Genomic DNA, 14,615 nt, shown 5'->3' with positions numbered 1-14,615 from the left:
AATTGTAGCATTTAACCTTTCCAGTTCCTTATGATCATATTATTGTTTTGCAAAAGTCATGTGCCAAAATTGGGATTCCCCAGATTCATTCTAGTTATACTGATAATCAAGACAATCGATAATAATTTTTAATTTATAATGAGAATTTATTTTCCCCTGAATGTCAGAGAATAAATACCTGTTTCATAGATGTAGCCCTACAGGGATTTGGGGATGTAGCCCAGGTGGCCCACTGAAAACATGAAGCTTCTTAGAAGTCTAATATTTTAGCTGATGTGACTTTTATATTGAATCCCTTGTATATGGAGAAAATACAGCCATCTTCATTTTAATATAAACATAATGCTTTGTATTACTTACATTTTGATATAATTCATGTTCTTGGAGGAGGAGAGGTATTTATCCTGTGACATTTGAATAGTTCCTTGCTCAGTGTCACATATCTATGGGTGTGGCTACTGCGTTGCTGAGCTCCAGGCAGCGCCATTCTTATCACAGGCTTTTGAAAAGTACCTTCTGGAATTGTGCACTGCACAACCTGGGCTACCGTTGTCACAGGCAATGGCCCTGCCTCTGGTGCGCACCCATTGAGCCATAAGAAGACATCACAAGGGGTCAAAGAGGCCTACGCTGTGCTGTCAGCTCTCTCCACGTCCAAGCCAACTCAGGCATTCTTTCCAATCTGCCTAGTAAGTTCCCCTTAGAATATTCTTTGTGTCTCCCATTGATGGCACTTTCATTCTTTTTGGCAGCACAGAATAACAGCCTGTTTCTCTTAGAAAACAGGCTTTTGTGAAAAGCTAGATGTGTAAATCACGCTTCCTTACAATAAAACTCTTTTTTACCGGAACATAGCCATATAATAAATAACTTCTTGTAAGCAGGTACTGATAATATTTGAAGTATGGTTTAAAACAAGCTGATTCACAGCCATTTAGCTATCTTAACAGCTGAGCTGAACAGATTCCATAAAAATCTTCTCATGTTATGGCACAGCTTAGTCTGTAAGAACCTCTTCCTTTGATCAAAGATCTTTTCACAGCATTTCAATCCTGGTGCTTTTGCCCCAACTTCTAACTAGGTGCCTAAGTACCGAGGCTTGCCTTTGACATTATCTGTAAGCTTATTTTGGTAATATTCAATCCTTATGTTAATATCTTGAAAGTTATTTTACTCAAAACTGAGATCACATTGAGATCTCTTGGCACCTCATTCATGCCTGATGCATGGTCCTGCCTTCCATTTCCTACTTCTCAAATTTTTTTCTTTTTTTTTCTTTTTTACATATAATATGAAATTTGCCGTCTTAACCATTTCTAAGTATACAGTTCAAGTGGCACTAACCACATTCACAGTATCGTGCAACCAACCCCACTCAGTTTTTGGGTTCAGCAGATTTGGGTAAGAAACAAAATCTGTAGCACTTTCCACACATTCTGGGTCCTCCTCCTTCTGTAACTCAGAGCTTCGTTAACAGCTGATCGGGAACTGGACAGAAGGAAAGCACCTATCCAACCCCAGTTCCGTTGGGAATCTTGTGAGTCAGGCGAGCAGCTACTGGCAGAAATTATTTCAATCCTATTTCTCTTACATAGATATCAGCTTACGTCTACTTTCATTTTTTTATTTTTGTGAAATATGGAGCAATTAAAAACAGAGTTATAAATGTGTATGTACAGTTTAAAGACCAATGATAGAGTGAGCACCTGGTGCCTGCCACCTGGCTTTAAGAAATAGAATATTGCCAGGACCATAGGAGGCCCACTCCCAGCCTCTCTCTCCTTTCAGCCCGGGGTAACCACTGTCCTGCATTTTGTAGTAATCACTTCCTTGTCTTTCTTTGAGTTTTACCTCAATCTATGCATTCCTAAATTATATATTGTTTATATATGATTATTTATATATGTTTGCTTGTCTTATAACTTGATATGATTAGGGTCATACTATATGATGAAGTATTCTGTGATTTGTCTGCTTTTGATCTAACCTGATGCATATAGTGTGGTTTTTTGTCTTCACTGCTGTGTGGTAGTCCATGGTTAAGAATTACCACAGTGCATTTATTCATTCTACTGCTGATGGATATTTGAGTGTTTTCCAGTTTTTTTCAATTATCTTCAGTGCTGCTATGGACATTCTTGTGTGTGTCTCCTGGGAATGTGTAAAAGAGTTTCTCTAAAGTAAACAGCTAGAAATGGAATTTCTGGTGATAAAGTCTTTTTGCTCCAGTGAAATGCATATGATTTTCTTCTTGAATCTATTGATATGGTTAATTGCACTAATTGATTTTTCTGATATTTGATCAGTCTTGCATCCCTGGGATGAAGTCAAACTCCGTTGTGATAGACTCTCTTTTTAATTAGAGTGCTGGGTGTAGTTTGTTAATTTTTTCTTAAGACTCCTGTTTCTGTGGCCTGTAATTTTTCTTGCTTGCTTTCCTTCTCTGGCTTTGATAAAAGAATTATGTTAACCTCATAACATGTATTGGGGAATATTTCCTTTGTTTCTGCTCTCTAGAATCAGTACTAGTTGAATTATGCTTTCCTTGAACTTTGGTAGAACTTACCTATAAGCAGGCTCTGTGGGCCAGGTGCTTTCTCTGTGGGGAGATTTCAAACTGATTCAATTCCTTCAATGATTGCATGACTGTTGAGGGTTTTCTGAGTCAGTTTTTGTGAGTTCTGTTTTCTAATATTTTATCTAAGTTTTCAAAATGTTGGGTATAAACTTCTTCATATCTTCTTAATATCTGTTTTAAGCTTCAAACCCTATAGCTATGTCCCCTTTTTTTGGTAATGTTTACTTGTGCCTTCCATTTTTCCTTTTGTGCCAGAGATCTGTCAATTTTATTCATCTTTTCAAAGAACCAGTTTTGGGCTTTGTTGAATTATCTCTCTCTTGTTTATTTCCCTTCCTCTTCCTGTTTCTATCTTTAATTCCTTCCCTCAAATTTCTTTGTTTTTATTGTTCTTTTTTTCTTACGTTTCAAGTTGGAACTTTGTCTCTTTAATGTTGAACCTTTTCTCACCTTAAGGCAAGCAGTTAAAGCTATATAACTTTCCCTCCAAGTATTGCTTTAGCTGAATCCTTTGTGTTTTGATATATTTGTTATCTTTAGTTTTAAATGTTTTCTGATTTCCATTATGATTTATGCTTTGACTCATTCCTGGATAATGGTGTTACTTGAGAAACATATTGGTCATTATTGTAAGTTGCTGGGGACACCATCTTACTACTCTGATAGTTAATAAATGAAGGAAAGAGTCAGACATTTAGCTATCTTTCCTTTATGAATTCTATTTCAAATAGACCAAATACTTGATTGAGAACGTTTTTCTTTTTAGAATTCTAGCCAGTAAATGTAGATTCCTGATAAAATAATGGATCTACGTAATGATCATGCGGAACCTTATAATGGAGGAATCAGGCTGATACCACCTGAACACACAGATTATTCTAGTATCGCTGACAATGTGGCCGTCAGTCATGTGCCTCGTGATGTGATACAGTAGTACAGCCCCACCTCTGAAGTAGTCCTATCAAAAAAAAATTTTTTTTAACAAGAATCTATTTCAACATCTACATGAAACTATGTGTTTACTGAAAATACAAAGGACAAAGGAATAGTTTCATATTAGATAATACACAAGGAAGCAAGCAGTCAAATCCAGAACATAGGATCATCAATAGGAAAAATGACCTGTCTTCTCCTATAAATGAATGAAGTGAAAGGGTGAATTGATAACAGAAAAGACGACATAAAAGACATAACAACAAAAAAATTTTTTTTAATATTTCAGTTCCAGAAGTTCAGTTATTTTCATCAGAAAGACCATTTAAGGAATTTTGGGGCACCTGGGTGGCTCAGTTGGTTAAGCATCTGCCTTCAGCTCAGGTCATGATCCCAGGGTCCTGGGACCGAGCCCCGCATTGGGCTCCCTCAGCGGGGAGCCTGCTTCTCCCTTTCCCTCTCCCTCTGCTTGTGCTCTCTCTCTTTCTCTGTCAAATAGATAAATAAAATCTGAAAGAAAGAAAGAAAGAAAGAAAGAAAGAAAGAAAGAAAGAAAGAAAGAAAGACCATTTAGGGGTCTACACCATACTGCCAGAAACAGAAGTCCAACTGGCTTTTAAAAGAGATAAGCAGTTTGCTTTTTTTTGTGCCTTGCTACCTTAGTCTTTTAAAACAGAAATAGTGCACATGCCGCCGTTATAAATTTGTTTAAATTTGCTTAATCTGTTAAATACTTTTCCTAAAAATTGTGTATAAATCTAATTTATATAACTATTTTTATCTTAGAAGAATTAAGGAAATTTTTTTTAAGTTTCAGCTGACTTTTTTTTAACAAAGTGAGTAATACTTTTGCCAAGTAAAAGATCTTACCCTTAGTTAAGTTTTGATTTGTATGTAGTGAGTTTTCTCAAGGGACAACAGAGGTATACCATTACCAAACAAAAACAAAAACAAAAAAAAACCTGTCAGTGTGCCACAACGGGTCCTCTGACTGCCAAGAGCATAAGCCATTGGAATTTATCATAACATCATTTGACCTAGGTCATTTACCTCTTTTTTAAGGACATCATGAAGATTAAGGTTGTAACATTTGTAAAGTCTATCAAGCAATTCTTTCTACATGGTTTTTCTTCTTATACTTTACCCTAATGTTCTGGATCAAAATATATATTGATTTCTCTTTGAATATTTTTTCGTATTTCATGTAGAATTCTTCTTCAAAGAATTAAGGGGAGTTAAGAATCCCCTATATTACCTAACACTATCTACTATAATTGTTTGCTTGCCTCTTACTAGGAGACCATTTTTATTTGGTGTTTTGCCTTCCGAGAAGAAAATTTATGGAATTTCAGAAAAGCCAAACGACTAGAAAGTTCCATCCTTCTAAACTTGAGCATGTTGCAAATAGACATCTCTGATGTTTTGACTTGAAACAACAAATAAGAGTTTTAAGGACATCTCTTTAGAGGTCATGCCTGAAGACCAAGCAGCCCCAAACTTCCTTTACGCAGATAGTCTCTTCAGCCTTTACATCATCGTTACAAGGAAAGGAATCTGACTTCATCATGAATGTCTAGTATTATTCTTTTAGGGAAAAAAAGAGAAGCATTACTAACTTGTCACTTCGATTGCTTAATTTTTTATTACACAGGAAGGTGTTTAATTCCGTTATTTCCTAAAGGGAACGTTTATTCTTTTATTGTGCTAAAATCTATACTACATAGAACTTACCATTTAACTATTTTTAAGTGTATAGTTCAATGTGCAACCATCACCACCATCCATGTCCAACATGTTTTCACCTTCACATGCTGAAACGTCATACCCACTACACTGACTTCCCAGTTCCTCCTCCCCCTCAGACCCAGGCAGCCACTATTCTACTTTCCACCTCCGTGCATTTGAACAGGTTTATTTCTAAGGATGATAGTTTGAAATCAGACCTGTGTAAAGAGAGCAGGGTCAGAGTGCAAGCAGAGCTGCCTTGTGTGGTGGGAAAGAACTGCACGGTGCTTCAAGGTCATTATTTACAGATAAAGAAAGTGTGCCGTCATTGGTGCCATGTACTCACATTGTTCCATGACATTTATTATAGGCAGAGAATTTTTTGTGGGCCTTTCCAAAAGGACAAATCAACGAGGTGCTGAAATCTTGGCCGATACTTTTAAGGTAGGTAAAGTTAGATCATTGATGCCCCACATACAGTAATTAATAAATATTCATAGACACATTGAATCAGCATGTCATGAATAATAGTATCTATATGTCACCAGCTTTGCAAAATAATTCCTAATATTTGTACATTTGCTAGAAGTCTTAAGAACTATCAAATTCAGATTTCTCAACAAATAGGCTGCATCAGGCTACCATAGCCACATAAGACAGGGTTATGGACATCTTCTGTTTTTTCCCAGTGTATAATCATATAGCCACCTAGCACATTTCCTGCACAATAATGACTTTCACAATGGAATCAAGGATCACTTGTACTTTTAGAACCTACTGTGTGCTGGAAACTTGGCTAAATATTGCACATACATCCACTCAAGGTCCCTTTACTCCACTGATTTATTAATAAATAGGCTCACCAGACTGCTTAGGAAGCTCTTTTCCCCTTGAGGACGTGAGACTCTAGTTTGCACAGGCTATTCAAATATAGCCTTTCAGAGTAGCCCACTCCATGGATCAACCAGCAAAGTTAGCCGTTGACACAATTACACATCTGGAAGGAGGCTCTACACTTTCTTCTTAAAAGTAGTCATTACTGGGGTGCCTGGGTGACTCAGTCAGTTAAGGGTCCAACTCTTGATTTCAGCTCAGGTCATGATTGATCTCAGGGTCCTGAGATGGAGCTCTGCACCTAGCTCTGTGCTGGAAATGGAGCCTGCCTAAGACCCTCTCTCTCCCTCTACTTCTGCCCCTCCCCACCCCCATGCACACGCTCACGCTCTCTTTCTAAAAAAAAAAAAAAAAAAAAAAAAGGTAGTTTTTATTTAACTGGCAATACCAAAACCTACAGGTCCCAGTTTTTCTTCCAGATATTCAGGGCCCCCTGTAGCCTCCCTAGAAACAGCCATGTTTCAGGCAGGTTTAAATTGGTCTTAGAATTATTCTGAAATGCTTGTTTCTATTGCACACATAGGACTACGCAGTCTCCACAGTCCCGGTGGCTGATGCGTTGCATCTGAAGAGTTTCTGCAGCATGGCTGGGCCTAACCTAATCGCAATTGGATCCAGTGACGCTGCGCAGAAGGCCCTAAAGGTAGATACAAAACTATGCTCCTTCGAAATGCAGCAGGCAATGCCTGCCACATGGTTTTTCTAATTCTGTCTGCTGGGCGGGCAGCAAGTAGGACTGGCGGGACGAGAACAGGCTGCTACTCAAGCTTTCTCAGATCAACACCGTCGTGCCCTCACATTCTTTGGGAACCAGAACCACCTAAATGTAGGAAGAACTCTTCACTCGTGAACCATTCTTACTCCTACACCAGGTATCCTCGAAAGGCCATGATTTAGAATAAGAAATACCAAACACATCACAGTTATTTGCTCTGGGGAAAAGGAGGGCATGCCACCAATAGCACTTCTCTTAAGATAGTTGGTACACAAGGGTTTGTTATATTATTCTTATCCTTTTGTGTGTCTGAAATATTTCATAATAATCTTTTAGAAAGGCATGATTCAGAAGTACATAAAAAACTTCTTTGTTTGCATTTGGAATACTTCAGTTCTAGGACAGGAATTTGTTTCATTTCACAGGTGAGAATAGGAAAGCCCAGAAAAATTATGACGTGCCCAAATCACACAGCTAGGTCAAGAGTGAAAGTCATTGATAATGAGGAAAACCTTCCACTGCTGCAGTGCTTTACAGCCCAAAGACACTTCTCTGTAATACCCTTGCAAGATGATCTGGACGCTCCATCATGGCAAAGACCGTGTCTGTTTTGCTCACCATTGTTCCCTTTCACGCTTGGCCCATGGTGGGCCCTTAATAAATACTAGATGAATGGATGAATAAATAAATGAGAGAGGTGGTATTATTTCCATTTTGCAGATGAGAACTAATCAAATGACCCACCCCAGGCCACAAGGCTAACACTAAATGGTGGGCTGCAATTACCACCCTTTCCTCACGACTTACTAAAGGACCAAAGACAGAAGCTCCTCTCAGGCAAAGAGGGGAAATCTGTGTGTCCCAAGATACACAATTAATTTTCTTGCCCTTTTAGGTCTTCGCTCATCTCCCTCAGTGCTAGACTTATGCATTTTGTCTCAGAAGAAATCATTGCCTTCCAATTGCTGATCTCCCTGCTGCAGTTCCTGCAGCTTCTCCAGACAGCTCTCCTGGCCTTTCCGTCTTCCTTTACTCCTACTGTATCTCTGATTGTATTTCTAGGACTTTTAACAATTGTTGCTAAGCAGCCTGCCTCAGAACTTGAATTTGGTGGTTTTTTCTGTTTCCTTTAGAGAATGTCTTTTGTTCTGCTTCATCTGGAAGGCTGTGTCCACTTTCCACAGATAGGAAAGGTGGTACCTTGAAAGAAAACACTTGGTGGATGGTATCGCCCGAAGGATCCAGGAAGATTATTTTTCTCCTCAGGGACTAACTGTGGTGTCCATCCGTGGCAGCCGGGTTGGTCAGCACATGCCTGAAATTGAGTATAAGGAAAGGAGAGGGCTGAAGCTGACCTATACTGTGCTTTTATGTTAATTAGCAGATGGACCATCCTCTGGGTAGACGAATGACAAAAAGTAGCTCCATCTGCCATTCTGGGTAGACCAGATCCCTAACTTAAAGAACTTGGCCCCTAATTCAGATAGTTCCCTAACTTAAATAGTCTGGAGAAACTAACACATAACAAACTAAGAGATAATACAATATAGTTAACTAGCAAAACTTTATATGAAGTAGCCCTGACTGCTATTCACAGGATAGGATGGAGCTCCTTGAGGGCTAGATATTCAGAGAGAGCCTCATGGACAAAAACGGGGCTAGACATGGGTCTTAAAGGATTTGGCAAGGTGGGATTCAGTGAGACAGTGTTCCAGGTGGGGACACAGTATAGACAAAGACTGAGCCAGTTACATACATGAGATTTGAGCAAACTAATCCAACCAATAAAGAGTTTTCCTGTGGGCTCCTGGAGATATGGCTGGATGGAGCAGGTGAAGTCTGAAGAGGTAGCAACTTAAAAGTGAGGAAGAAGGTGAGTTTATCTCCATGAAGCAGGAGTCTGGGCTTCTGAACAGAAGGGTCTGTATTGCTTTAGAGATGTTGGACCACCATTCCTTTTGAAAGAAAAGAAAAGAAAAGAAAAAAGAAAAGAAAAAAGAAAAGAAAAGAAAAGAAAAGAAAAAAGAAAAAAGAAAGAAAAAGAAAGAAAGAAAGAAAGAAAGAAAGAAAGAAAGAAAGAAAGAAAAAGAAAAAGGAAGAAAGAAAAGGAGAGGAAAGGGGGAAAGGAAAGGGGGAAAGGAAAGGAAAGGAAAGGAAAGGAAAGGGAAAGNAAAGAAAGAAAAAGAAAGAAAGAAAGAAAGAAAGAAAGAAAGAAAGAAAGAAAGAAAGAAAGAAAAAGGAAGAAAGAAAAGGAGAGGAAAGGGGGAAAGGAAAGGGGGAAAGGAAAGGAAAGGAAGGGAAAGGAAAGGAAAGGAAAGGGAAAGGGAAAGGAAAGGAAAGGAAAGGAAAGGAAAGACGTTGCAATCAGAAAAGAAGACCACTGATAACCTAGAAAAAGAAAGCCAAGCCCCACGTCCCATTGTATGCCTTGGACTCACTACCATTTCTCCATTCACCTTTCCCATTTCATCATCAAGTCAAAACCTCTAAGATCACATCTTTTTTTTTTTTTTTAAGATTTTATTATTTATTCGGCAGCGAGAGAGGGAACACAAGCAGGGGAGAGGGAGAGGAAGAAGCAGGCTCATAGCGGAGGAGCCTGACGTGGGGCTCGATCCCATAACGCCGGGATCACGCTCTGAGCCGAAGGCAGACTCTTAACCGCTGTGCCACCCAGGCACCCCTAAGATCACATCTTTTAAGGACATCCTGTGTGGACTTTATAATCCTCCTTCCTGTAGAGTTTATTTGAGTTAGTGTTAATAATGATGTTCACTCTATACTTGAAACCTTCTGTGTCAGAAGCTATAAATAATCCTCACTTACTGGAATGGTATTCACTCTTTGGAGATCATATTTTCCATCAGCAAATGTGCTCCCTAAACTGTGGGACCGTAGAGCTGGCAATTGCCCACCTGCCATGTTTCTAGCATCAAAAAGATTCTCTTACTTTGTAGTGAAAGCCGAGGAATAAACTGAATGGAAGAATAATGAGATCTCCATGCAGGCATGTTCTCATGTGGGAACTAGGTGGGTTGCTGAAATTCACATTTAGTGAGCTGAACTGTTTATGTATTTGAGAACAGTTTTGGCTTTTGTATTAGAAAAGTCAATAAAATTGATAGTGTGGTAAGTTCTACTAATTTGGAGATAATACTGATATGGGTAGGCAGGAAGACAAATGGATAGAGACAGATCATTTGCACATAGTGAACATATATCGGTTTTATTTTTTCCATTTTATAGATGAAAATACTGAGGTCTGATGAAATAAGACATTTCGAATACGATCTTCTGGAATCAGATTTCCTGGGCCTTAATTCCCGCCCCCCCACAACTGCCCACCCCACTGCATACTAATTCTTTTTCAACTGGAAAACTTTTCCCAATTATTTTGCCATAAATTTGCTTCAGCTGAGCTTCCTCTTTCTCCTCCCCTCTCTCCAACTACCCACCACCTCTTCCCATTTTTTTGCTGGCGTGTCCAGGATCTAACCTGTGGGGAAAGATGTGAGTTTGGTCCCAGATGTCTGTTTTTCCCTTGCAAATCTTGATGTCTCTGTAGAGAAGCCCGTGACCACTTGGGCATCTCTTTGAAGGACATAGCACTTAAATGGAGGTGAATTGTGCCTTCCTGTACCACACACTGAGAGCCTGAATACTTCCCACATCTGTCACTGCTTGCTGAATACTTGCCTCCTCCAGAGCCAGAAAACTACTTCTTACATATTCATGCAAAGCTGAGAGCCCAAGGGTTTCTGGATAGTCTTAGTGCATTTGAAACACTCTGTAAGGGGTTGCAATCGATTCCTGGCTAATGAAGTGGGATCTTATGGAGGTAGTCATTATACCTGTCTAGGTTGTAGTAGATTTAATAGTGAGTGCATTGTATATTTAAATGAAATCATCAATCTAGGAAGACTTTAGCGACTCTCTGCTGAAAAGCCCACAACACATTTTAATACAGGGCACATTTAATGCACATTTAATACAGAGTATATTTAGTGAAGGGAAGGAAGAAAGGACATATTATTACTTCATTTTACTGTTGATATGGCCAAGGTACTGGAAGTCAGGTTGATTTGAACAAATACCTAAACACAGTTAACATCAAGTCTTATTCTAGAAATACTATTATCTAAGAAAAATCCATCTTCAGAGCAACCTGTCCATTCTATAGTTTTTTTCCCCACACTTTCCATCATTCTGCACATGCCTCTGGGCATACCTTTATCCTGACCTTCTAGCTATAAAAGAAAATAGTGTAAGATTAATTAATTCTTGCACAGGCCATGTACCTACTAGTACTCTTGCAGAGGGAGTGTTTGCCTTCTCAAGGATGATAAGAACTCCAGATGCCGCACATCTGTAACTGCTGGTCACAAACACAATTTGAGCGAAAGAAGTCAATCCCCAAGAAATACATATTCTTGGGACACCTGGGTGGACCAGTCGTTTAAGCGTCTGCCTTCAGCTCAGGTCATGATCTCAGGGTCCTGGGATTGAGCCCCACCCCGCATCCCCTCGGGCTTCCTGCTCAGCAGGGCGTCTGCTTCTCCCTCTCCCTCTGTCCTGCCCCCTCCGGTCATGCTGTGTCTCTCACTTTCTCTCTCCTTCAAATAATTAAAATCTTTTTAAAAAAATTTTTAAAAGTAAAAAAATAAAGAAATACAATTCTGTTATTTGATTCATTTAAACAGGAGACAAAACTATGCCATCAGCAGTCAGAATAGTGGTACTTTAAGGAGTGAGGGAGTCATGGTCCAGGGTGCTGCTTTGTATGTTTAATTTTAAAGTTTACAAAAATATGTATATAATGTATTATTGTAAGTGGGCTGAGATTAACTTACATAAATAATTTTCCAGAAGTGGGTCTAACTCTCAAACGCCCGCTTTACCTTCTACATGATTCCTGTCTTTACTGAAGACTAGCCTGTTTTTTATTTTATTAAGAAAAAAAAGACAAACTTTGTACCTCTTGAACAAAATCTCCCCATTTTCCCTCCCCCTAGCCCTTACACCTTAAATATATACAAGCTTGAACTGTCAGTTACGCCTCAGTAAAGTTGGGGAGGCAAAGGCATGGAAAAGAGTAGATTTGCACCACATCCCATCCATTTTTTCCTAGATCCATTCCAGGATCGACTTCCTTTCCAGGAACCTGGATTAATTACATGCTCTCTGTCGTAAGAGGACAGACCGTAATTCCTGCCCTCTGGAGGGACTCACTGTATTGATTTTTAACTCAATCTCCTTGGTAGCATTCAGTCCTCCAGTCAATTGGGGTGGGGGGAAGGAAGAAAGGAAGGAAGGTGGACAAAGAGAGGGAGGCAGAGAAGGTGGGAAGAGGTGGGGGGAGTGTCATTTACTAAAACTTTCCCCAAACTAAGATGTGGCAGCTCCAGGCTGGAGGGGCCTCGGTGCTGACAAGCTGGGGGGCTGTGCCATCTGCTGGCCAGGCAGCCAGGAGAGCACCTTCCTAACCCCTTGAAGAAACCAGTCCTTTTCCCCTTTTGGCATCTGCAGTTTTGTTTATTGGCCGTTTCTTAGATTAATAATTTTCTTCTTTTGTATCACAATGAATTATTATTTTAAAATGCTTTCGAGGGGCGCCTGGGTGGCACAGCGGTTGAGCATCGTGATCCCGGTGTTATGGGATCGAGACCCACATCAGGCTCTTCTGCTATGAGCCTGCTTCTTCCTCTCCCACTCCCCCTGCTTGTGTTCCCTCTCTCACTGGCTGTCTCTATCTCTGTCAAATAAATTAATAAAATCTTTAAAAAAAATAAAATAAAATAAAATGCTTTCGATAGAAATACTGAAAGGCTATGGTAAGAATTATGAGATCACTCTTTTTTATCTTTGTCATGTAAATGGAGCTGAAATCTAGTAAGTGGAATTCCAGTAGACTAGTAATTTTAAATTATCATGCTCATAATGTATCTTGATGGGAATGTCTTTTGGTTTCTTATCTACTTCCTGAAATAACTAGCTGCATTTGTAAGATTCCTTGAATGAGCACATGGGCTGCTTTGCAGCTAATTTAAATTGCATAGCACGAAGCATGTTTTTTCTTTTGAATGACTAACTATATAATGGAGGTCACTCAGACAGTATTTCCTCTCGTTTTGACTCAGCTTCAGCATTGATTTCATGTCCAAAAATGTCCATGGTATTTTATAGATGCTCATATAAAGAAAAAAGATGGAAAAACCCTTCATATGTTTGGATTTTGTATGTTTTTTTATTGCCTGGAATTTCCTTTGATGACAACTAGAACAACAAATAGCAAAAAACCGAAAGACAGAATGAGAGCTAACTAGTATCAACAGGGTGATTGAAATGGAAAAATAAAGACTCTGCATTTGGAGTTGTTGTTGTCACAGGGAATTACAGTGTGTAGCCACAAGCTTCCCCACTTTGGGTCTTTACTGTGAAACGCATGCTGACAATCCCATTGTGGATTTAATTTAGTCTTATTATTTGCTTGTCTGTTCCAGTTGTATTCACCAGATCCACAAAACAATGATTAAAAAAAAAAATCTACCATGCCTGAATTAAGAAATTAACAGAAAACCAAACAGCCTCCGAGTTTGTAACAACTGCTGATGCTTCTTTTCCTGGCAGCAGTTGTCTTATCTGACGATATTCCCAGAGCTGTATGCCAACAAGGCTGGGGTGGCCAAAATGAAATACTTGGCATGATAGGGCCATAAATAATCTGAAGCTGTGAGACCAAAACAGCCATGCTGAATTTCAGCACCAGTTCCAAGGCAGGAAGAAAGCAAAATTGGCCAAGTAGGAGAAAGGGAATAATAATAATAATAGGGTTTTTATTCTCTTGAGTTTTCAAGAAAAATTTCAGAGAAAAAAAGAGGAAGAAATTACATTTAAAGTGCTGTTTATTCTGTCCGTGATATGATGGAATATTGATAAATATTCAACAGACTGTGGGAAGTTATATGGGGAATTCAAGCATCTGTTGCCTGGCCTTTGAACCCAAAACTCTTACTTACAAGAGAAAAGGCCTAAGTGACCTCAAATTAGTGGTTTTTAATGAAAGGTGTGGCTTAAAACCACCTGAGGTGCTTTCTGAAAACACACTGCCCTGGACCTACCTCATGGGTCTGATTCACATGTGCATTTTTAAAAAGCTCCACAAGGGATTCTGAAGCACAGATGAATTGAGAGCCACTGTGTTCAAGGATTTCTGCAACTTCCAAAAGCACCTATTTAGAATCCTGAATAACACACCCTGAAGAAGCCAACCACTCTGCATTATAGATACAAAAGTATGTATTCCAAGTTGCAATAGAAGTAAAGAAAGTATCATGATTAAAGTCATCCAAAGCTAGAAACTCTTTACCTTTTTGCTGCCTGGAGGTCAATATGGTATAACTTAAAATATAATACCTTACTGGATAATAACTTGAATGCCATCATCCACTCCATTGGGCATGCAGAAATTCCTTATTAAAATACTCCAAATGACCAAAAAATTGCTGTTATCGTTTTCTGAGGACAGGATATTTGCATTTGACTCATGTTCCCATACCCCCTCCCCCCCACACACACACAGAATGAAAGAGAGAGAGAGAGAGAGAGAAATCTAACAGGACCTGATTTCCAGGTATGAAAATTTGTGCCAAAGAGACAAAAAAAGTTAAACTTTACACCCTTACTGATATTAAAGAAGAACTTCCCTTTAAAAATAATTGTATGTTGATTCTAGTAAAGAAGCATAGCTGTCTAAAGAGCCAAAGTGGCAAT

At 39.1% G+C, this 14,615-nt stretch overlaps 1 protein-coding gene across 2 annotated transcripts in view; it reads left to right on the top strand.

Annotated features, from left to right (window-relative positions):
* Nucleotides 1–14,615, top strand: part of DDAH1 (dimethylarginine dimethylaminohydrolase 1) — a 140,375-nt gene that overhangs the window by 101,106 nt on the left and 24,654 nt on the right. Inside the window, exons 3-5 of one of the 2 annotated variants that reach the window (XM_034653812.1) lie at nt 5,607–5,680; nt 6,654–6,773; nt 7,271–7,528. In XM_034653812.1, coding sequence (XP_034509703.1) covers nt 5,607–5,680; nt 6,654–6,773; nt 7,271–7,513 — 437 coding nt within the window. In that variant the 3' untranslated portion in view covers nt 7,514–7,528. Of the gene's footprint in view, nt 1–5,606; nt 5,681–6,653; nt 6,774–7,270; nt 7,529–14,615 lie in introns of those variants that run through there. The other variant, XM_034653811.1, reaches the window with a different exon arrangement.

The sequence above is a fragment of the Ailuropoda melanoleuca genome, chromosome 2 (genome assembly GCF_002007445.2).
Source record: "Ailuropoda melanoleuca isolate Jingjing chromosome 2, ASM200744v2, whole genome shotgun sequence".
NCBI lineage: Eukaryota > Metazoa > Chordata > Mammalia > Carnivora > Ursidae > Ailuropoda > Ailuropoda melanoleuca.
The sequence above is the reverse complement of the archived record's forward strand: the minus strand, read 5'-3'. Positions and strand labels throughout refer to the sequence as shown.